At 48.8% G+C, this 21,091-nt stretch overlaps 9 protein-coding genes across 9 annotated transcripts in view; 3 read left to right on the top strand and 6 right to left on the bottom strand.

Moving 5' to 3' along the window:
* Positions 1-1,173: 1,173 nt before the first annotated feature.
* PADG_04137 (uncharacterized protein) lies at positions 1,174-4,062 on the top strand (the record flags this gene model as incomplete). Its single annotated transcript, XM_010761032.1, has 2 exons — positions 1,174-1,586; positions 1,707-4,062. The coding sequence occupies 2 exons, from the start codon at positions 1,174-1,176 to the stop codon at positions 4,060-4,062; spliced, it is 2,769 nt and encodes a 922-aa protein (XP_010759334.1).
* Positions 4,063-4,988: 926 nt separating this feature from the next.
* On the bottom strand, positions 4,989-5,905 carry PADG_04138 (ribosome biogenesis protein NSA2; the record flags this gene model as incomplete). Its single annotated transcript, XM_010761033.1, has 3 exons — positions 4,989-5,712; positions 5,789-5,824; positions 5,892-5,905. The coding sequence occupies 3 exons, from the start codon at positions 5,903-5,905 to the stop codon at positions 4,989-4,991; spliced, it is 774 nt and encodes a 257-aa protein (XP_010759335.1).
* A 342-nt stretch (positions 5,906-6,247) lies between these two features.
* PADG_04139 (mitochondrial 54S ribosomal protein YmL49) lies at positions 6,248-7,033 on the top strand (the record flags this gene model as incomplete). Its single annotated transcript, XM_010761435.1, has 1 exon — positions 6,248-7,033. One exon carries the CDS (start codon positions 6,248-6,250, stop codon positions 7,031-7,033), a length of 786 nt encoding a protein of 261 aa, XP_010759737.1.
* Positions 7,034-7,680: 647 nt separating this feature from the next.
* On the bottom strand, positions 7,681-10,323 carry PADG_11709 (TTK protein kinase; the record flags this gene model as incomplete). The annotated part of the gene is made up of 1 exon (XM_010761635.1): positions 7,681-10,323. The coding sequence occupies one exon, from the start codon at positions 10,321-10,323 to the stop codon at positions 7,681-7,683; it is 2,643 nt and encodes an 880-aa protein (XP_010759937.1).
* Positions 10,324-11,165: 842 nt separating this feature from the next.
* On the bottom strand, positions 11,166-13,376 carry PADG_11710 (uncharacterized protein; the record flags this gene model as incomplete). The annotated part of the gene is made up of 5 exons (XM_010761636.1): positions 11,166-11,294; positions 11,459-12,757; positions 12,828-12,992; positions 13,098-13,188; positions 13,273-13,376. The coding sequence occupies 5 exons, from the start codon at positions 13,374-13,376 to the stop codon at positions 11,166-11,168; spliced, it is 1,788 nt and encodes a 595-aa protein (XP_010759938.1).
* Positions 13,377-14,178: 802 nt separating this feature from the next.
* On the bottom strand, positions 14,179-14,588 carry PADG_04141 (uncharacterized protein; the record flags this gene model as incomplete). The annotated part of the gene is made up of 2 exons (XM_010761436.1): positions 14,179-14,433; positions 14,535-14,588. 2 exons carry the CDS (start codon positions 14,586-14,588, stop codon positions 14,179-14,181), a joined length of 309 nt encoding a protein of 102 aa, XP_010759738.1.
* A 371-nt stretch (positions 14,589-14,959) lies between these two features.
* Positions 14,960-15,859, top strand: PADG_04142 (uncharacterized protein; the record flags this gene model as incomplete). Its single annotated transcript, XM_010761034.1, has 2 exons — positions 14,960-15,305; positions 15,429-15,859. The coding sequence occupies 2 exons, from the start codon at positions 14,960-14,962 to the stop codon at positions 15,857-15,859; spliced, it is 777 nt and encodes a 258-aa protein (XP_010759336.1).
* A 199-nt stretch (positions 15,860-16,058) lies between these two features.
* On the bottom strand, positions 16,059-17,711 carry PADG_04143 (uncharacterized protein; the record flags this gene model as incomplete). The annotated part of the gene is made up of 2 exons (XM_010761437.1): positions 16,059-16,915; positions 17,027-17,711. 2 exons carry the CDS (start codon positions 17,709-17,711, stop codon positions 16,059-16,061), a joined length of 1,542 nt encoding a protein of 513 aa, XP_010759739.1.
* A 2,235-nt stretch (positions 17,712-19,946) lies between these two features.
* Positions 19,947-21,091, bottom strand: part of PADG_11711 (ATP-dependent RNA helicase eIF4A) — a gene marked incomplete at both ends in the record, with an annotated part of 1,668 nt that continues 523 nt past the window's right edge. The window contains 2 exons of the mRNA XM_010761637.1: positions 19,947-20,600; positions 20,675-21,034. Of these exons, the coding sequence (XP_010759939.1) occupies positions 19,947-20,600; positions 20,675-21,034 (1,014 nt within the window). The remainder of the gene's footprint in view (positions 20,601-20,674; positions 21,035-21,091) is intronic.

Here is a 21,091-nt window from a genome sequence, read left to right on the forward strand (position 1 = left end):
ATGGTTTCACGTAAAATGAATGAATGCATCTTGATTAAACATCCCCCAAGTTCTCTATCGGTCTTCCTCTTCAGCCTCTCTCTGTTTATCTTCCTCCCCAGGTTTCTCACCCACAATCACCCCAGGCGTTTCAGGTTCTGTCAATCATTATCGACCTCTTTGTTCTGGCGATTGGTGGAGCGGGGTAGTTATATTAATTTTGGTGAATAAAGATGCATCATCTCTACAACGCTTAAGCTTGCTGCGCTGCGTCGTCCCAGCGCTCTGGAATAAAATTGGCTTCTGCCAAACGACGGCATAGCAAAAGGAAGCGGGAAAAAGACGAGAGAAAGAGAGTGAGGGAGAGAGGGCTTTGCTTATCTTGCATTGTATCATCATACTTGTTCTCCTTTAATCCTTTGCGCGCCACCGTTGGTTTTGTTTGCTCTCAATTCATTCGCGGCGAGGTACCCGTGGTTTGTATGCAGATTAGCGCTGTCTGCCGTGTACCTGGGCCGTTCCTATCCTTTCCGATCGCAGCCTCCAGCCGCCAACCGGATACATCATCCATCCAACGCTACATATCTCTGACGACATCACTCCTCCCACCCCAAGCAGATGATATCTGCTGCAATTGACGCCCTGAGCGATCCTTCGGGTGCCTGGGCTGGCTTTCGAGCTGCGGATGAGGGCTATTGTGCCCGTCACGGTCGATTCGAAGCCAGCTATTGGTTAACTACCCCTATCTTCTTCTCTTCGGGGAAGCACAAACGGCCTGGTTCCGGCTGGCATTTCTTACCAACCAAAATTATAAAGACATGAGGAAAGAAAAAGAAAACAATAGGTCGCCTAATAAGTCCTTTCTTTTTTCTCAATTCCATTTCCTGCTTGGCTCTGGAAGCAAAGAATGACTACCGATGGTACATATTATCAAATCATCTTGTCATTCCGCTCCCCCAACAAGGGTTCGCCGGTTAGGCGTCTTCTTCCGCCATTATTACTTTGAATTCCTCCAATATAAAGAAGGAAAATAGGAACACGATTCCAGCTTTTCCTGAAAATCCTCTCTACAATAAGCTTCTTCGTTACTGCTGTTATTGTTGGTTTCACCCATCACCCATCCCGTTGAATAATACCATTTCAACCCCAGCCAAACCTTACCAACCAAACTACTAGGAGCAGCAGCAATTCATCATGGCTAGCTCCTTACCCAATGGCTGCTCTTCAGCGTCTGGAGTTACCTCCCCTTACCTAACAATCATTAAATCAACCGCAACCAGACCTGCAACCTCAGCCACCGCTAATACCACAACAGCAGCAGCAGCAACGACTCCTATCAGGAGCCCAGCTGCTCTATCGTCCAATTCCATTTGCGATGCTTGCTACAGGAGAAATAGCAGATGTGCCATGAACGAGTCAGCTAATAAGTGCTTCTTGTGCGAATTCTATCTCCAGGATTGCACATTCATGTACTCGGCACAGGTGCAGCAAGCTGAACAGGCTCAAGATCAATCTCAAGCTCAGGTTCAGAGCCATTTGGGCAAGAGAAAACTTCCGGACGAGTTTGTGGCGGGGACTGGCGATGAGGACCGGGGTGGCTTAAAGCGGTGCGTTTTAATTTTCATTTGACCGATAAAACTTGGCTTTTCCGTCTCCCCATGTGATATTACAAAAAAGTCCTCATGTCACATATATATACCACAAACCCCGTCTAAAATATACTGCAGGCCTATCCTCGAGCAACCCCTTTCCCCGATGTCAGCGGCTGCTATGCCTGATTCTCTTTTTCACAAACATCCCAACCCCCACTCCGCAGCATCATCAGCAGCGGCAACCTCTAACTTCACTTCTGATGACTACTCCTTTCAGACAAGCCAGTACATTGGCATGACTACAGAGCTTGAACCTCTCCTTCTCAACTACCTCACCCTCGACCGCAACAACGAAAGCCCTCTGGCAACTTCGCGCGTGCGAAAATTTGCCGATGACGGTACATTTATGCGCATGTTCGACGGCTCCCGACAAGAGTCCCACACTATCTCTGTCGAAGCCATCGACAACCTTGTCAGCCCCTTTGGCCCAATACTCGTCGACAAGTTTTTCCAGCACGCTCATCCAGCTTTCCCCGTGTTAATAGAAAATTCATTCCGTCACCTGTATCAGACTAGACGGAACATGTCCCCTGTGCTGTTGGCTGCGGTGTATTTTGTCGCATTGAAGTGGTTGGATCCAGCGACTATTGCAAGCTTTGAGCTGTCGGGTGCCGCTGTGCAGACATTACGAACACCAGATGCAACTCGACTGGAAACGATGGCTACTCGGTTATTTAACGAATCGGTCGGACAGCCACACATATCAACCCTCCAAGCAGGCTTGCTTCTCTCGCAGCGATCAACTCTGAACAATCCAGAGCTAATAGCGCAGCTCGTGACCGCCGGGTTTGACCTAGGCCTTCACCAGGACTGCAGCAGCTGGAACACCTCTGCGTGGGAGAAGGGACTGCGCAAACGTCTGGCCTGGGCCCTCTATGTGCAGGATAAATGGTGTGCGCTCGTCCACGGTCGTCCTTCACATATCTTCGCCTCAAACTGGACAGTACAGGAATTAACGCCAGAGGACTTTGCGGACGCCTATCCAATAAGAAGCAGCAGCAGCAGTGACAACAACAACAACAACAACGACCACATCAACTACCAGGACACTTCTGCTGTGGGATCGGGTGCCCTCCTCTTCTGTCGCTTCGTCACACTAACCGCCATTCTCTCTGAAATCCTCAATACCTTCTACACGCTGCAAGCAACCTCCGAGTTCGCCTCTGCAGGATCACAACGCACCCGCATTATCCTTGAACGCGCAAAACCTATCCAAATCCGGCTGAAGGAGTGGTTCGTACAGCTACCCAATGAATTGAAAATGGAACATCACCAACACCAGCTCTGCTATTATCCTCAGAGCGAAAGCACCAGTTCCACATGTATAAGTACAAACACAGATAACCCAGACCCTGCCAACGCCAACTTCAACGGCGGCCTCCATCTCGCCTACTTCGCGACCGAAATAACCCTGCACAGAACCATAATCCGCTCTCTAGGTCCGGATTCAGCAGACCCTTACCTCTCACACATCTGCCGCTCAGCAGCAAAGACCCGACTAATCTCAGCTATGGACTTCGTCAATCGCCTGCGGCCCGCGCACTTGCGGTCCTTTTGGCCCTCTGCATCTCGCACGAATTTCGCGCTAATTAGCTCCTTTGGTATTCTGCTTAGGGCTACCGCAGAGACGTGGGAGGAGGAGGAGTTCTATCGGATGCGATTGGGGGAGTATCGGTGGACTCTTAGTGTTAGTTGTAAGGACGCCGAGTTTTTAGTTGGAGCAATTGATGGGTTGGATGTGGGGATGTGTTTGTTGAGAAATGTGCCGCCGAAGAGGGCGTTGGAGGAGGTGGTGGTAGATGAAGGTGGTTGGGTAGGGGGTGGTGGCTCTGCTGTGCCGCAGAAGAGAATGGATAGAGTCAACACCCTTACCAATGTGACTGGAGATATCGTTACTATTGTCGAGGATGATGAGCGGTTGGATGGTGATTCGGAGCAGGAAGATAGTGTGGAGATGTATGAAGAACAGGTTGAGGAGGGAGTGATGGAAGAAAGGGAAGGGGAGGATGAGAACTCAGTTTCCTCCGACCAGTATTCTGAGGATGTCTGTCCGCAACGTCAGTGGCCAAATCCAAATCAGGCTGCCAGTACTGGTGCCGGTGCGACTAGGAGAGGTAGTTGGCGCAATCGCCGCCAATATCATAACGGAGGACATGGTACGGCCTCAAATCGGGGCCATAGGAGCGGAGCAACTACCAGCGGAAACAGTCCAATGTTACAAAGCTCTGGGGAGTCTGCGGGTCAGAGTACCAGTAATTCGAATCAGAACCGGCCTAGGAACAGGAATCGGAGCACTAATGTCGGTTTTAATGTCAACGATGCAAGATCTGGATCGTTGTCGTCTGTTGTTTCGGGGCTGGCGTCGCCGGCGGCTTCAATGGAGGGCGCGAGAGAGAGTTCAGGAAGACGGCGCATGGGGATTCAGAGGTGATAGGGGGAAGAAGACTTATGTGGGTGGATGTACGGGTAGGTGATGACAATATTATTTTGAGATTGAAATCACTTCTTGTTTTTGAATCATTCTTGCTTTAAACATAGATTTTATATAGGAGTGTGTTTGTACGGTTGGGCCTTGTATAGACTCGAGGAAGATTTGATACGTACCAGAATATTATAATGACAGAGTATTTTCTGAGAATATCCCGTACAGCTTAACAATAAACTTGCTCTATCTCTCGCCTTGCTGCCTTATCTTCAGGAAATGTTCCTAGACCAAGTCCCTGGAACATGGTTCTATTGAAGTATTCCACAACGATTCATCTCCACTGCTACTACAGGCCTACCCAAGAAACTTCTTTGTAATGCCATGATGTTGACCTGGAAATAGACGAAAATTTCACTCAGCATTGACAATACAAATGGAATAAACTAGAAGATATAACATAAGAGAGGGGCAAATAGCCCAATTAACAACAAAACCTACACCCACCCATGCTATGAGAAGTTAAAACGGAAGATGGAAATAACGCAAATCTTGCAATATTTTTAGTTCCTTTGTCTATTTCGCCGAACCCCATTTCTAATAATCGAGAGAATTCCGCCAGGTATCTCATGTTTTCGCTTCTGGTCGATGTGGCCCGATGCTTGTTCCTATCCGAGAGGAAAAGCGGCTTCTGAGGGTCAAAGTGCGGTGGTAGCCGATGGTTATATTTCACCCATTCATGAGGGTAAATACCAGAAATAAAAAGGAGTAGGCCGTTGCAAGTTAAAGCGCAGAAAGAAATAGAGCGTTTAGACCAGAAGTACGCTATTGGAAATTATATTTTTCAATGTCGTCAATAGGCGAAGTGGAGAAAGGAATGGGCCGCAATGCGCCCAAGTTGACAGGATAAAACGGAAAGAAAAGAAAAGAAACACTTACGCATTAACACATCCATCATTTTCGCTGTTGTTGGTAATCTGTGCCAGCTTTCCCCAAACAACCTTCCCACTGGCCGTGACTTGGCCCAGTTCACTAACATTGACTTCGATAATGGTTCCCTTCGTCAAAACTCCCAGTTGCGTATACATGGGGCTCTGAGGATTTTTCTTAACACTGATGATCGGCAGCTGCACTGTAACGCCGAGTTTGGGGTGCGTAACATTCGCTTTCTTATATCGTAGACCCATCGGCCGAATAAAGCGCTCATACTTGACCGGTCTTCGCGTGAAGTCATTTCCAACAAAAGTAGGTTTGGTAACCATACGTTTCCACGACTTTTTGTGAGTTTTCTTGCCTGTATTGACGACTTTGAACATCTCCTCTTCGCTTATACCCTTAACTTTGGGCAAAGGTACAGAGAATTGGGCGGCCTTCTCCGCACGCTTATTCTTAATCGCGCTTGACAGAGACTTCGCATTTGTCTCTTGGGATCTGTCGAGGAGGTAGTTGGGGAGAGGTGTGGATGAAAGCTCGTTGGGCCCTGCGGATTTGACATTTTTCTCCTCTTGCGCCCGGATCCGTTTCTTCATCTGGATCTTCTCCGCATGGCGTTTCTTCTGATATAGCTTGGCTCGCAGGCCGCGGAAGCTTTGCGCATCGTGCGACTGCTTGTGCGATTCGCGGGCTATACGCTTGCGTGTGCGTTCTTCATGATCAAGGCTAGAAAAAGATATCAGTTTGTGGCGTCAGATATACAGAGTCACCTCCATATGCTTGACGGGGCTTATCCACATACCGCTTCCCGTGCTGCTTCTGCCACCGTTCGATATACCTGATGGTTTCGTTAGCAGACTTGGCTACAAATCCAAGCAGCACCAGTGGACGAGGGATAGACAAACTCGTTCTGAGGCATTTTAAAAACGGAAGCTGTAGCCCGTTCTATATCTCAGCGGCTTCACCTGTTGACATTCCCCAATCCTCATTGCAGAAAAAGTTGAGGGTTTGAATTAATTATCGATTACAATTACATAATACCATATGCACGTGACTGCTACTGAAGCGGTCATTTGCGGCATCTCGATTTGATTTTCTACAACTTCAAAAAAAAAAAAAAAAAAAGAGCGACGAAGATCATTTGGTAGTTAATAAATATCTCGTAGGGGGAGGACGCTCTTCAAGAACTGACGGAACACCAAGTTCTGTTATCTATCTACGCCTATTTCACCGGGAACATTTCCACACGCCACCAGCAATCATGTTTGCGAGATCTACCCTCCGCACCGCTCTGGACATCCGGTGGATGCCCTCGATCCTCCCGTCCACTCGAGCGGCATGTATGCATCAATCCTCAGCAATTCCTTTCCATTCGACACCTCCCGAGATACCTCCACATACCCCGTCGATAAATGCAGATGAGCAGAGCATATCACAACTCTCAGAAGCTGCCATTCCATCACAGGCAGAATTGTCCATCTTAGACAGCTCATCCTCATCCTCATCCACATCCACATCCACATCCACATCAACGTCCACGCCGACAATCCCTCCCAACAAGCTCCCCATCCCACCCACCTTCACGAAACCCCTAACTCTCACCCCATCCCTAACCTCCCTCCTCCCCTACCTCACCACACAAGCGCCACACTACATCACCGCCCACCTCCACGCCCGGCCCTACCTTTTAACACCCGGCGACACACTGCGCCTCCCATTCCTCATGCCCAATGTGCAACCAGGTGACATCCTTCGTTTCAATAGGGCGTCCGTAATTGGATCTCGAGACTTCACCCTGAAAGGGGCGCCGTATGTTGATGAGCGGCTGTTCGAATGTCGGGTAAGGGTTATCGGGACCGAGGCTGAGCCGCTGCGCATCAAGGAGAAGACCAAGCGGAGACAGAGACATGTGAGACGGGTGAAGAGCAAGCATAAGTATACGATTTTGAGGGTCGTAGATGTTAAGGTTAAGGGTGTGGATGAATTGATTAGGGAAGGGGTGCAGATTGTGGATGAAGAAGTGGAGGGTCAGAGGAGCAAGGAGTGATACCTTTGTCCTTGGCTATGGACAAGTAAGGGCGTGACAGGGATGGGAGGATTACTTGTTTGTATATTATTTCCAAGCTGATTAAAGGCTTTTTGTTCAGCTGTCGGGGTTGCATGATATAGAAATTTATATTGAACCACCATATCCCACCGTTATAGAAATCATGCCAGAAGAACCACAATCGCATATGCTGGGATCATAGAGTAGATGGCCATATACACATTAGTAATCTGTTAAAGCAGAAGAGAACGACTTTCACGTGTGCCAACAGGTATAATTTCGAGGTAATCGAAGCGGCGGGGGAAAGTTATATCCCAAAAAAGTTGTTTTGCAAGCCACGGAGTCTGGAAGCGGCATGCAGTGACCGCCAGGAAAACAACGCTGAAACGCAGCAAATGAAGAAAGCCAATAAAAGATATCCCCAATCCAAGGGAATATAGTATACAGCCAAGAAAGACCAATAGCCACATGGAGAGAGAGACAGAGAGAGGCACCCATTTCTCCAAGGCACCAACCCGTGCTAAAAGAAGTTAGAAATAGAACGATTCCAAGCCCACAGCCAGATATAAGATAGTTAAAAAAAAAAATAGTAAAGGAAGCCAGAATGGTTCAGTGACCAAAAAAAAAAAAAAAAAAAAAAAGCCCAATCAGAGCGCATCCTCCTCAAGTGCAGATCTTATCTTCCCAAAAAACCCAGCAGGCCACCCTGCCAATTCTTCATCCTTCGGCGGGCCTCTAGCCCTACAATGGTTGACAACATTCGTCAAGATCCTCCCCAACATCTCCTGTGTCATGGGCACGGCGCCCTCCAAATTGGCTTCGGGATACAGAAAAGGATCTCGCTGAGCCAACAATTCCTGTACCGTCGGTCGGAGAGTTTGATCCCGCTGCAGGCAGCGTTTCAGCGTCTTGATGAGTCCCGGCGGCACAGGGACACCACCAACACCGTAAGCAGGGTATTCGATAATGACGTTGGGATTTGGAATGGCCATTATGCGTTCGAGCGGCTTGGTGATATGTGCAAAGGGCGGTTTGCCGTAGACCATTTGGTAAAGGATGCAGCCTAGACTCCAGATATCGCTCGGTTTGCCGACTTTCATCATCTTTCCAACGGTGGATGGCAGGCCGTCTGTGGCGTTGATGTCGATCAGAGACTCGGGAGCCATGTAGTTTGGCGTACCGATTTGTTGCTCGCGGTGGACGTTGACGGTATCATCTTGGATCTTATTTGCAATGCCAAAGTCAATGAGTTTGAGGCTTCCCTTGACCAGGACAAAATTTGCAGGTTTGAGATCCGAATGAACAATGTCAAACTCGTGGACGGCTTGAACACACTCGAGCATTTCTTTCCAGTAATATCTCGTAAACGCAGTGTCAAACACCGCGTCCTCCGCATTGAGACGAAGAGTAAGGATTCTGTAAAGATCTGACTCGCCAATTTCCATCAGGACGCTGAGCGCCTGTTTCTCCTCATTCACCTCATAATCGAAAAGTCGCACCACCCGATCCACATTTTCGAGCCTCCTAAGCAAATCGATCTCTCCCTTGTACCCAGCCATTGCAATGGGGTCAACGTCTTCCAAATTGACTCGTTTTAGTGCGAATATTTTACAATTCTCAGCCATAACACGATATACTCTGGAGCTACCGCCTCGCCCGATGCAGTCTAATCTGGTAAATGGCTTGCGATTGATGGTAACTTGTACACGTTTTCGTCGAGCCTGGGATGAGCTGGCTCCTGCGGGTGCAGTTGCTGTTTCCAAAACACTCATTTTTGGAGGGGGTGGGGCCGGTCTATGGGGAGTGTTGTTATCCTTGGGGGCTAGAGGCCTACGGGGAGTAAGAATTGTTTGCATCGGCTTAACTGGCTCCTTCTCATCAGCGTATACAACAGAGAACTTTTCCGCCTTATCAAGGAGGCCGAAGCCCTTGGATTTGGATCTTTTGAAGGTTGGCGGTGGGTCATTCTCTTGATTTCGACTGGCAGGCCTGGGTGGGAAAGGAGGCACTTGATAGAAAGCTGGTACTTCTTTCGTGGATCGCGATGATCCCTTCAGTTCTAATGATAGAGGAGATCTCGATTTTGAATGTGACTGTTTCGGCGTGCTAGATCTTAAAAACGCGTCGTCGGCTGGTATCTCTGGATCAGGAAGTTGTTTTGGCGCTTGTACGGGAAGCGGTGAGCCACTGATATTTTCTGAGGGTCTGGGGTATTGTTGAGATTTTTCAACAAATTGCTCACGATTACAGAGAGGTTCGAATTCTCTTGGTTGTTGTTGATGTTGTTGCTGTTGACGCTCTTCTCCATTGAACCGAGGACTGACATTCGAAGTCGGCGATTCGTGTACTGGCTCCTCCTGCTGAACTTCCTCGCTCTGCCTCCTAATCATACCACGACGGGCTGGTCCATTGAGAAACGAACCCGTCAATCTACCAACTCTTTTGACTCGTAATGAGCTTTGCATTCCTGTCTCTTCACCAGGGCGTGGTCGAAGCACACTAACAGAACCAGATCGATACACGTTTTCATCGCGTCGACGTTCATCCCCAGAAAACGAACGATCCCCGAGACGACTCCCGCCTTCCTTGGATGACTTTTCACTCGACCTGGTGCCACTGGAAGACACTGTAGATGGGGAACGGGAGTTCCTCCTAGAATCCGTAACTCGCACCACTCTGGTTCGAGTGGCAGCAGGCGTAATGAAATCATTACCATGATGGTGTTGTTGTTGTTGTTGGCCATCGGACGAATTTTCATCCTTCTGCACCAATTGGGGACTGTCTCTACCTAAGCCGCTTTGTGAAAGTCGAGGCGAATTCACCCTCACGACCCTAGGAGGTGGGCTTCCCAGATCACGTTCCCTTGGCGACGCAATCCGTACTTGTCTCTCTTGTGGTTTTCGAACTAGCAAAGTCCGGTGTTGTTCGCCATTCACGCTGATGCCTTCTTTTGGCGATTTATTTATGCAGCCTCCAGTGCGCGGGGAGGCGTCAATGTTCGATCCGTCTTCCTCTCCCAGAAGTGCCTTGACGGATGCGCTAAATTTAATGGGCTCGGGAAAATCGTCGTCGGAGCTGTCTCCAATGGAAAAGGATCGTGGCCTTGACATCGGGAATAGACCAGTATTAAATGTGGGTGCTGCGGCAGCTGTATTTGGGGATGCATGGTTGGAAAGAGATCGAGAGGTTGTTGATCGAGGTAGCTGTTGAAGTCGCGACGCCGGGTGTTGGAAGCTGTTGCCGTATGGCAAAGCAGTTTGGAGTGGGGCTGGGGGAGCTGTAGCTGCCATATCGATAATTCATAATGGCATCCACTCTGGCTGGAAGTTGTAGAGTGGACGTTTGGTATGCGGTCATGTCATGGTGGTAGCTTGAGGATATATGGATTGGGATGAGCGGAGATCTAGAAGTCGGTTGGAGCTGCATCACGTGCTACTGTCAACACCGTTTCCATGACAACGCGCCTTTGCGAGGGAACGCGACCGGAAGAACCGTGGAAATTGGTGTGCTCTATATATCTACATAAGCAGAAACACTGACATCAACTATTGTAGTAGTTTAACCCGTGAGCACGAATTTGGTCTATTTGACGCGATCATGAGGAGATGGGTGGGTATCGTGCAGGGGGGTGTTTGCCCTATCTTTTCCATAGGATCATGTAACAGATTCCAACCAAAATATACCCATCCACGCTGTAAAACAATGAAACCAGGGCGGAAAACTTCCATTAATCCAGTTGGGTTTCTGAGACTAACCACTTCCGCAGAAGAACAACCCATCCACAGGAAGCAGCAGAAGGGACGAGATGTCCCCCGCGCGTTATGACCAATTTCCCCATAACTTATTTTTACGACGGGAGTCCGTTTTTAGGTATTTTCGATGCTCCTGATCAGGAAAGCAAAATAGAATGTGAAGGCTTGTAATTAAAACAGAATTTGAACAACAGGAAGTCCCCGAAACCAGAATCGCTGATGCCGCAAGGAAAATTGAACTGTAAAAGCGGATCAAGAAAGATCATGCCCTAGAAGCAGGTATTGCTGGACATGACAATATCGTATCTTCATCCATACCCGAAATGTAGCTCAAAAGGAAGTCTAGAGCAACTGTTGCAGCTCCAAACTATGTATATAACTTACTCTGTTTGCGAAGCATTCGCCTTCACCTCTGCGCTTTCTCGGCGCAATGCCTTAACTTTCTCCCGTGCTAGTCTCTCACGTAGCTCCGTACCCGTTAAACGGGCTTTCAAGGGCTGGGCTGGCTTCTAAACGCGAAGTGTAAAAGAGAGTTAGGAATTTAAATTAACTAGCTATAGAGGGGGAAAAAGCAGACTAGAAGAGGGGTGGGGGATTCCATCACGAACATGAGTTCTCCGTCCACTTTCACCGCCGGCTAAAATATATATAAAAAAGGGCTTCAGCTACCAACCTCGTCAGTGCTCATAGCTTTCTCCTTCTCGTGTTCCTTCACTTTCCCATCCTCCTTCTCTTTCAGTTCTGAACCTCCGTTACGCAGGCCAGGAGAAGCGGATGATCGTTTTATTGCTGCATCCTCGTCTTCTCTTTTGTCTTCTTCATGTGAATCAGCCATCAGTTGCCGTTTCTCTACGGGAGGAGGTGGGGAAGCCGAAGCGCTCTTATTACGGCGTCTTCTAGCAGCTGGGGCATATCTTTCAATAGACTGGTGCCTCTTCCTGTCACCCTTGGGTTCACGCCGTACAAGGCTACGGGAGCGACAACGGCCACGTTCACGCTCCCGCTCGCAATCGCGGAACGGGCTGCGAGAACGAGAACGAGAACGAGAGTGGGAGCGAGATGTGCTTCGACTTCTGCTTGGGCTCCTTCGACGGCGGTGGTGGCTCTGCCTATGTTTACTTCGGCTGCGACTACGACTGCGACTGCGACTTAGGCGACGACGATCCTCGCGGGATTTCAAAAGATGGTCCTTGCCAACATTATCAGCTCGTGGTTCGCCTTTTTTATCATCTTTAGCACCGCATGATGGTGATCTTCTCCAGCGCCCCCCCCTCTCACCGCGTTTTTCACCTTTCCCTCGAGTGCGTGATCGTGATCTTCGGCGAGATGAGGATCGGGATCGGGATCGAGAGATCGAAGGTGGATGGCGCTGATAGCGACTATTTCTTGGAGACGGGGAGCGGGAGCGCGACATGCTGCGGTCATTGTAGATGGGGGATCTTCTCCTGTGTCTTCTGGGAGAACGAGAACGTGAGCGATCTGATCTACTCATAGAACTAGATCTAGTACGATCGTCATCACGATCAGGGCTACGTCTTCTTCTCCTCTTGAGACCCCTCCTATCCAGCGAACGGGAACTACTTAGTGATCGCCGACGCCGTGTGTGTGGCCGGTGACGACCACGGCTCTTCCTGTGCGGAGATGGGGATGGTGAGGAACGAGACGTAGATCTGGATGGAGATAGGGATGTTGGCCTAGAGGTGCATCGACCGCGATCTTCCGCCCAGCGCGAACTCCTACCTCCCGAGGGAGCCCAAGTATCTGCTTTGCGCCGGGCGGGCCCATCACGAAATCTGTCCAGGCTCCTCCGCCGGGGTGGCGAACGGGCGTCTCGATCACTCCATCGATCCCTGCCACCTCCACGACCACGTTCGGCACGTTCCCGCTGCCGCAGCACTTCCAATTCACGCTCGCGCATCCTCTCTTCTTCCCTCCTCTGCCTAGCTTCTTCAGCCTGTCGTTCGGATTCGAGCTACCCTCGTATGTTAGCATGTGATGCTATTATAAAGCTTTGTGTCCCGCTCATTTTTGGGGTCAATCACTTTTTCCTGTTTCAATTCCTGTTTCTTAGCCTCCAATAGCTCTTTGGGCACGCCCAGTGGACTGGTTTGTGCGCTGAGGCATAGATTCCAGAGTTCCTTACAGAACTTGGGAGTGTCCTTGTCTAAAAATCCGGTGAGCTGTATCTGTAGAAGCTTGATATCTGGCTACAAAATAAAACAATAGGACCAGTTAGAATATATGTTGAAGGTCAAATCATGTCACCTTGTCCGGTTCCTTTCAGCTTAAGAATAGGACTAGATCAGGCTTACAAAGCGCGACCCCTCCAGCAAATTAAAACATAACTCGATGACCACATCATCCTCATTCCCCAGGATTCCGGATATTTTGCCAGCGATCCATCTGCCGGAGATATGGTCAGCAATCTTTTCCTCATCCAAGGAACAAGCTCAACGCCAAACAAACTAAAAAGGCAGTTGAACTCACTTCTTCATGACCTCGATGTTGACCTTTTTCATATCCACCTTTTCCGCAAACTCCGGCGGGAACTTGGTCTGCCGTCTTAACTTTGCCTCCGCAGTGGTCGCCATGGTGAGCAGCAGTCACCGCGTATAAAGATTTAGTTTGCAGTTGAGGCTGGTGCTTGGTGCTGTTCACGGCTGGACTTGCTGGCTGAGCACGGCTAAACGTTGTTGGTTTCAAGCTTCGATTTTGAGTCGTTCGACTTGTCAAACGCGCTGTTGGTCTGCTTGGTGCGCTGGAGTTTCTGGAGCCGGAATAACATGCAGCCGGAAAATAGTGATCACGTGAGAATTTCAATGGCAACGACTACCTCTCCGTCAAGTCCAGAGATGGAAAGTAAGAATTCATGCACAGAAGTAATAAGGGAGATACAAAGAATCATGGAATTGAAGAGAGAAGTTTACGAAGATCGTTACCTATGCGCTTCTTGATTTAATTTTTCCTATTGGTCCCGGTTACGGCAAAGCTAACTATCAGTAATACGATGTGATGACCCTATGAAATGTCCCCCCTATCATCTACCCCAAAGGGAACTTGAGCAACCATCTTATTATCAGTTCTTTAAAGAAAGCCACATTCTTCTTTACCAACTTCAATTGGATATGACTCGACGTATCTATCCAATTAGCCGACCTCTGAACTCCATTAGGTCCACGCAAAGGCTCAATCTGTTAATCAAGCCAGAGCCTTATGCGCTCTGGACTGTGACTTGTGCAATTCATGGCAGCATCGGATGTTGGTCTGAAATCCCATAATTCAAATGAGGTACTAATCTTCATCCATAGGCCAATGAAATCTTGATCTCATATATGCTAGTTTTCCCTCAAATGGTCAATTCTCATCATTATCTCAGATTCCCCGCGGTTTCCCTCATCTATCCAGCTCCCGGAGCACACGATCAACATCCTGTCTAGCCTTTCGGAGCTCTTCATTTAACCCGACACCCGGCCTATTCAGCTGCTTCAACATGACATCATTATGCAGTTCGATGAGGTCTCGGGCACGTCGCAAATCTTCGGATTGGGCATTATTATTACGGGAATGCTGCGTATGTTGTTGGTGATCTGTCTCTGAGTTGGAAAGAGTCTTGTGGACGTTGACAAGAACTAGTGCCTCAGGATGTCCCTATGAGCAATATGAAGACAGAGAATGTCGGCTGGGTCACGGACAGAGAGATTTTATTGCAGTCGATACGAGAAAGGTGGTCGACGGAGGGTATTACTTACACAGACCCTCAGAGATGTCAGATCCGACAGAATTTCGGCGACCCTCATTGGCATATTGAAAGTTAGAGAATCTGCTTTGAATTGAACAGTATTCTAGTATTGCAGTAGGTGATCGTTCTCCGTATACGAATATCTTTCGAAGGTGATGTTGTCCCGTCGATACGTTGCCAAACCCGTAAGCAGTTACAATCACGTGATGAAGCTTCCCGAACTGCCGAACATCAAACTCTAATTGCAGGCATGCGATAGCCGGAAAGAAGTGCCGACTACAGCTGGAACGGCCCATGATGGAATGAAAACACGCCCACGGACATTGCTACGCCCTCTATATCCTTTAGCACCGGAGAAGCTGATAGGCAATTCATTAGGGGATATATACTAAAGCAATCAATGGCATCCATCCGTGCCAATTGCCGGAAGGTAATATGCATAGGCCGGAACTATGCGTACGTCAAGCCCCTCCTCCGTCTCCAACGCACAACATTCCTATTCCATTTGCAACTACAAATCCCATGCGCCATAGCGTACAACTCACTAACGCAAACATCTACAAGGACAGGGACCACATTACGGAGCTCAACAATGTCCTCCCTAAACAACCCTTCTTCTTCCTCAAACCGTCCTCATCCATCCTACCCCCAAACTCCGGTCCCGTCCTGCGGCCCAAGGGCGTGAAATTACATTATGAAGTCGAACTGGCACTCGTAATTGGCAAGACTTTACGTGATCTTGACCCATTGAACGAACGATATGCATTGGATGCTATATCAGGTACGTACGGGGTGACTTCTCAACCCAACCGGCAAAACTAGTCAATTGAAACCCATGACATAGTTACATATCTATACGTCTAAATAACACACACGCACAGCTAACCCAGCCTAAAACCTACAGCCTACGCCCTCGCCATCGACCTAACAGCCCGCAACATCCAAGACTCCGCCAAAAAGGCCGGCCTCCCCTGGTCCATCGCAAAGGGCTTCGACACCTTCCTCCCCATCTCCTCATTAATTCCCAAATCCCGTATCACAGACCCACACAACGCAACCCTCCACCTCTCTGTTGACGGCCAGCTGTGCCAACGCGATAACACGAACCTAATGCTGTACCGTATCCCGAGGCAGTTGGCGGATATCTCGAGCGTGATGACACTTGAGCCGGGGGATTTGGTGCTGACGGGCACGCCTAAGGGGGTGGGAGAGGTGGTGGGGGGCCAGGTGATGAAGGCGGGTATTGAGGTGGATGGGGTTGAGGTTGAGGAGGGAGGGATTGAGGTGGAGGTTAGGGATAGGACGGAGGGGAGATTTGAGTTTGCAGGGTTTTAAGAGTTGGATTTTTTTTTTGGGTTACCTTTCTTTTCTTTTTCATTTGGGATAGTATGCTTCTGCATGCATGCGTGAATAGGATTTTTGGTTCATAGAAAGGATATACCCATTTCGGGATAAATAGGTGGACATGGAATCATAGAATCATAGACTCTATCGGCTCACCTAGCCCTCCAGGCTTGAATTTATATAATGATTATTAAGTCAACCCATTCCGCATCACAAACCATCCCCCTTCCTCTCCCTCTTCTCCCTCCTCCCCTTCCTCCTCAACCGGCCAAATAACAGGTATAACCCTCCTCCTCTTCACCTTCGTCTTCCTTTTCTTGACAACCCTAACCCCAACCCTAGGCACAGCTACATCCCCACAGCTATTAACCCCGTTGTTACTGACACCACAAACTCTCTCCCTCTCCTCCCAACCCTCCCTTTCCGTCTTCTCCAAAATTAGCCCCCTAACAACCTCCCACCTCCACCCCACCGTCTTCAGCCCCTCCTCCAACATCCTCCTAAACTCCACATCCCTAACTCCCCCCCAAAAAGCCAGCACAACTCTATTCTCCTCCTGACGCGGAAACCGCGCCAGCACAGCTTCCCCACGTTCCAAATAGGAATGGAGTGATTCACTGGGTCTCTGGCGCAGAGTTGGTATTACAGTGCCTGCGCCAGTCTGTTCTCGTGCTCCTGCTGACATGGAATATTCATATTCCATGTCCAATTTCTCCGAGGGGTGAGCTATGAGCGATAAGTGCGGTTCAGTGGGGGATGTCGGGGGTGCTGGTGGGATCGAGTCTGGGACGAGGACGGCTGAGTACTCTGGTTGTGTTTGTGGTTGGTGCGATTGCGGTGGGGGAGAGCTGCGGGTTAATGCTGAGGTTGGGAGGTGGGAGGCCGTCGGTGTGCCGGATATTGTGGAGGGCATTGGTTGATGCTGTCTGCGTTGATGGATGTGCCGATGATAGGAGGTTATTGGTGGTAACGAGGAGGAGCGATGTTGTTGGGTGTCGTCCCGAAAGTGTGTGGGGAGATTGGGATAGGGGCAAGGAATGTGAGGTGCTTCGGTTGATGTATGTTAGCCTTGGCTTGTGGGGTGTAGATGGACGTATACGTAAACTTCATGGCAGAAAGAACGGATGTAAGAAGATGGGAATTAAAAAGAAAACTCACCCCTTTCTCTTTCCCTTTCCATTTCTTGTTCCCGTTCTCTTTTCATCTCCCCCTCCCCCTCCCTCTCCCTCTCCCCCTCCCTCTCCCTCTCGCTCTCCCTCTCCCTCTCCATACCATCCCTCCCCCTCCTCAACTCCTCCACAATCCCCTTCAACTCCTTAATCTCTGTCATAACCTCTCTCAACCCCTTCTCCACACCTTCAATCATCTCCCTTCCTCCCTTCCTCTCCTCCACATCCCTCCTCCTCCCTTCCTCACTGACCTTTTCCCTTTCGTTCCTCTCTCTCTCCCTCCCCTCAACCGCACCCTTCCACCCTTCCAATCCCTCAACGTCTCCTCTTACCTCTTCAACATCCCTTATAATCCCCTTTACGTCCACTCTAGCGCCATCCAACCCCCCCTGAACCATCGCAACCAAGCCCTCAAGTCCCGTCAGTCTCGTTCCCAATTCCTCTTTCAACGCATCTGTCCTTGTGATAAGCTTAGCGGAAGTAGATGTCAGGGTCCCTTCCAGCGCGTCCAGGCGGGAGACTAGGACTTTGTGTTCACGACGAAGTTGGTGGGCCCAGAGAAGGGAGGTGGGGGAGAAGGTTGCAGGTGGATTGGGGTTTGGGTTGGGAGAGGAAGTGGGATTGAGAGCTGAGCTTGGATTTGGGGCTGGAGGTGGAGGTGGAGGTGGGTTCATTGTGTTCACAGTTAGCACTATTCACATGTAGGACTGTCTGATATGATGATAATAAGTGGCAGGGAGTTGGAAGCTTGTGTTTGACGCGTTCTAGATGTAGATGTAGACGTAAGAACAGGGTCGATGGAGCCCCGTGTCGTCGTAGAATTGACGAGTAAGGGAATGATCACGGTATAGATAAGGAATTAATGATTTATACAGTGAATGCAGACGCGAATAGCAAGTCTGAAAAAGAATGGAGCGATTTTCTTGATAATGATAGGTAGAGCTGTCGAGGCTCGCTCAGAGACGGACAGGCAATGTCGTCAATCCATGTATACATATAGTTCCACGTGAAATGAGAATACCTCTCTCGCTTCTGCAGTTACACACTTGCGAGAAATGGGCGGGTATATCATACGCTGGCCAGATGAGGGATGGGTGGTTGAGTAGTCAGGGAGTTGGTTGCCCAACTCGTGTCAAGTCGTCTCCTCCCTCGAGGTGTCTCCCTCGGTATATGGGTGGAACACCACACACTGCCGCCCCCTTTCCCGGAATCCCATGTATGGAAAACAAGCGGGCCGCTTCAACTCACCATATCAAGGACTTTATGTTTTTGGGTTTGCTATTTGTATCTAGCAGGGAGAGATTTGAAGAAATACGCAGAAGCCAAAAAGGGGGAAATCATTTTCTTCAGCAAATCAAATGCCTGCAGCAAAAATGTCAGGGCTTAAACGGAGAGAGACAGAAAAAGTTTCGAATGTTAATCACGGATTAACATTCTGAAAGCGAAGAAGGAATGGAATCCTTCTCATCAAGTTGAACAAGAGGAAAAAGGATAAAGAGAAAAACTCAGGCAATCCCAGACATGGTTGGTATCCTTTTGAACCATCTGGTCGGTAACGCAAGAATCATGCCTAGAGGAACTCTTAAGGGTCAACAGACTCAAAAGAGCCCTGTTGACCCCTTGATTTTGCTCACTCCATCTTGTCCCTCATGTTACATCATCGCAAACATCTTCTAACTCGAAAGTGCCCTCTAACCTTCTCACTCACCTGTATCTTGAGTACAAGTGCTCATGCTCGACCTCTTTTCGTCTCCGACAAAAACCTCCATGGAGTACACACATTCACATTTCCCAACACCCCCAACCTAAAATCCTTCCCACAAAAATGGTGAAGAGAAGGGGGGCATATCATATATGAAACCAAAGCAATTTAGAATAGTTATCTTTTATGCAATCACACCACATATCACAAGCATGAAGGGACGATGTATAAAAGAAGAACCTACGTGCCATACAAACGTCTGCGAAAATAGGAGACGAGTTAAAAAAGGGAAAGAATAAAAAGAATTGGGAACTGGAATTTAAAGAACTCATAATGTGGACAAATAGAGGGAACATAGGGAGAGTAAGAGATAAGAGGACAGTGACTAAGAACATCAAAACCACAGTTAGGCAAGGAAAAAGGGAGCACACAAGACAAGGACACAGGGGGAAGAAGAAAGAAAAACAAGACTCGAGTCCAACATACAGAACAGTCCCTTTAGGGTTCTTTTTTTTGAGAAGGAAAATAAATAAGTAACCTCACGAAGCCAGCAAAAGGAAGCAGTCACATGAAAAACAAGCCCAGCATTCTCATCCCGATTTGGTATGCTGTACATGTTTTGCCTTGTGTTTTACCCTATGCCAAAGCACTTGATAAAAAAAAATATAGAAAGAAAAAAAAAGGGGGAAATAAGGAAAAATTTTTGCATCCCATCATGCCAGCCAACCATAGAGCCATAGAAGGGAAAATAAAAAAAGAAAACAAAGTTATCACGATAAAACCCAACAATAGAGGAATACGCTTTTGCTTTAAAAGACGAGTATGGTGGGGGAAACAAGTGTGGTGGGTGCGGGAGCAAAACGGGGAACACTGGGAGGTGAACAGGAAACAGAATTCGAAATCTTTAATCATCTGCCAAATTTGCTTCTTCATCCACTACCATTGAAACGAACCGTTGGGTGAGGGTTGTTGTTTGCGGTTGCGGTTAACTTTGGAAAATAAAATGTGTTTGAAGAAAACGTCAAGAGACATTAAGGGCACATCCGAGGACCTCTTTGAGAAAAAGGGATCATCATACCGGGTAGGACAGAGTAAAGAGACAGGCGAGGGAGAAAAGTAAAGTTTTTCAGTTCGTTTGCTGCGTTTAGATGAGATCTGGGTGTACATTGTTAGTGCATGTCAGGAAAAGAGGTAAAGGGAGTGTTTGTTAACACATACCAGCAACGTTCATGGGCATCTCCTCAATCTGGGTGCTGTAAAATTGCTCAATCTCCCTCATCATCCGTACATCATCAGCGGTAACGAAGTTAATAGCAACACCCTTCCGGCCAAATCGACCACCACGACCAATGCGATGGATGTAATTCTCGCGGTTAGCGGGCAAGTCATAGTTGATAACCAACGAAACCTGCTGGACATCAATACCACGGGCAAGCAAGTCAGTAGCGATGAGTACACGCGACGAGCCAGAGCGGAACTCCTTCATGATAACGTCACGCTGGCTCTGCTCCATATCACCGTGCATGGCGGAGACAGTGAAGTCCCTCGCGGTCAATTTGTCAGTGAGCCAGTCGACCTTTCTCCGGGTGTTGCAGAAGATAACTGCCTGGGTAATGGTGACAGTTTCGTAAAGGTCGGAGAGAGTGTCGAGCTTCCATTCCTCCTTTTCGACGGCGATGTAGAACTGCTTGATACCTTCGAGGGTCAATTCAGCTTTCTTGACGAGGATGCGGACAGGATCGCGCATGAATTTTGTGGTGACCTCGAGGACGTCCTGGGGCATTGTGGCAGAGAGGAGGACGACTTGAGTGGATTGGGGGAGGAATTGGAAGATGTCGTAGATTTGTTCGGTGAAACCATGCTGGCGAATTGTTAACAAAATATGACACAAGTGAACAGTGATGCATCTCGAAAGATATCAGTGTATATACTTACCGAAAGCATCTCATCAGCCTCATCCAAAACGAACATTTTCATGTGATCAGTCTTCAACACACGGCGCTGAATCATGTCATGAACACGGCCGGGCGTTCCCACGACAACCTGGGGACCCTCCTGGAGAGCCTTCATATCATCACGCACGGAAATACCACCGATGCAAGCGTGGCACTCGATGCTCATGAAGTCACCAATGGCAACAACGACTTTCTGGATCTGCTGGGCCAGCTCACGGGTGGGGGCAAGGATCAGTGCCTGGCAGGCCTTGAGGTTGGTGTCAACCTTCTGCAACGCGGAGATGGAGAAGGTAGCAGTCTTGCCGGTTCCGGACTGAGCCTGGGGCGATGACATCGGAGCCTGCATCGGTCGTTACTATTAGTCTGGATTCTGGAGGGCTAACCAAGTGTGTTGGGG

The sequence above is a fragment of the Paracoccidioides brasiliensis genome (genome assembly GCF_000150735.1).
Source record: "Paracoccidioides brasiliensis Pb18 unplaced genomic scaffold supercont2.4, whole genome shotgun sequence".
In the NCBI taxonomy this organism is placed as follows: domain Eukaryota; kingdom Fungi; phylum Ascomycota; class Eurotiomycetes; order Onygenales; family Ajellomycetaceae; genus Paracoccidioides; species Paracoccidioides brasiliensis.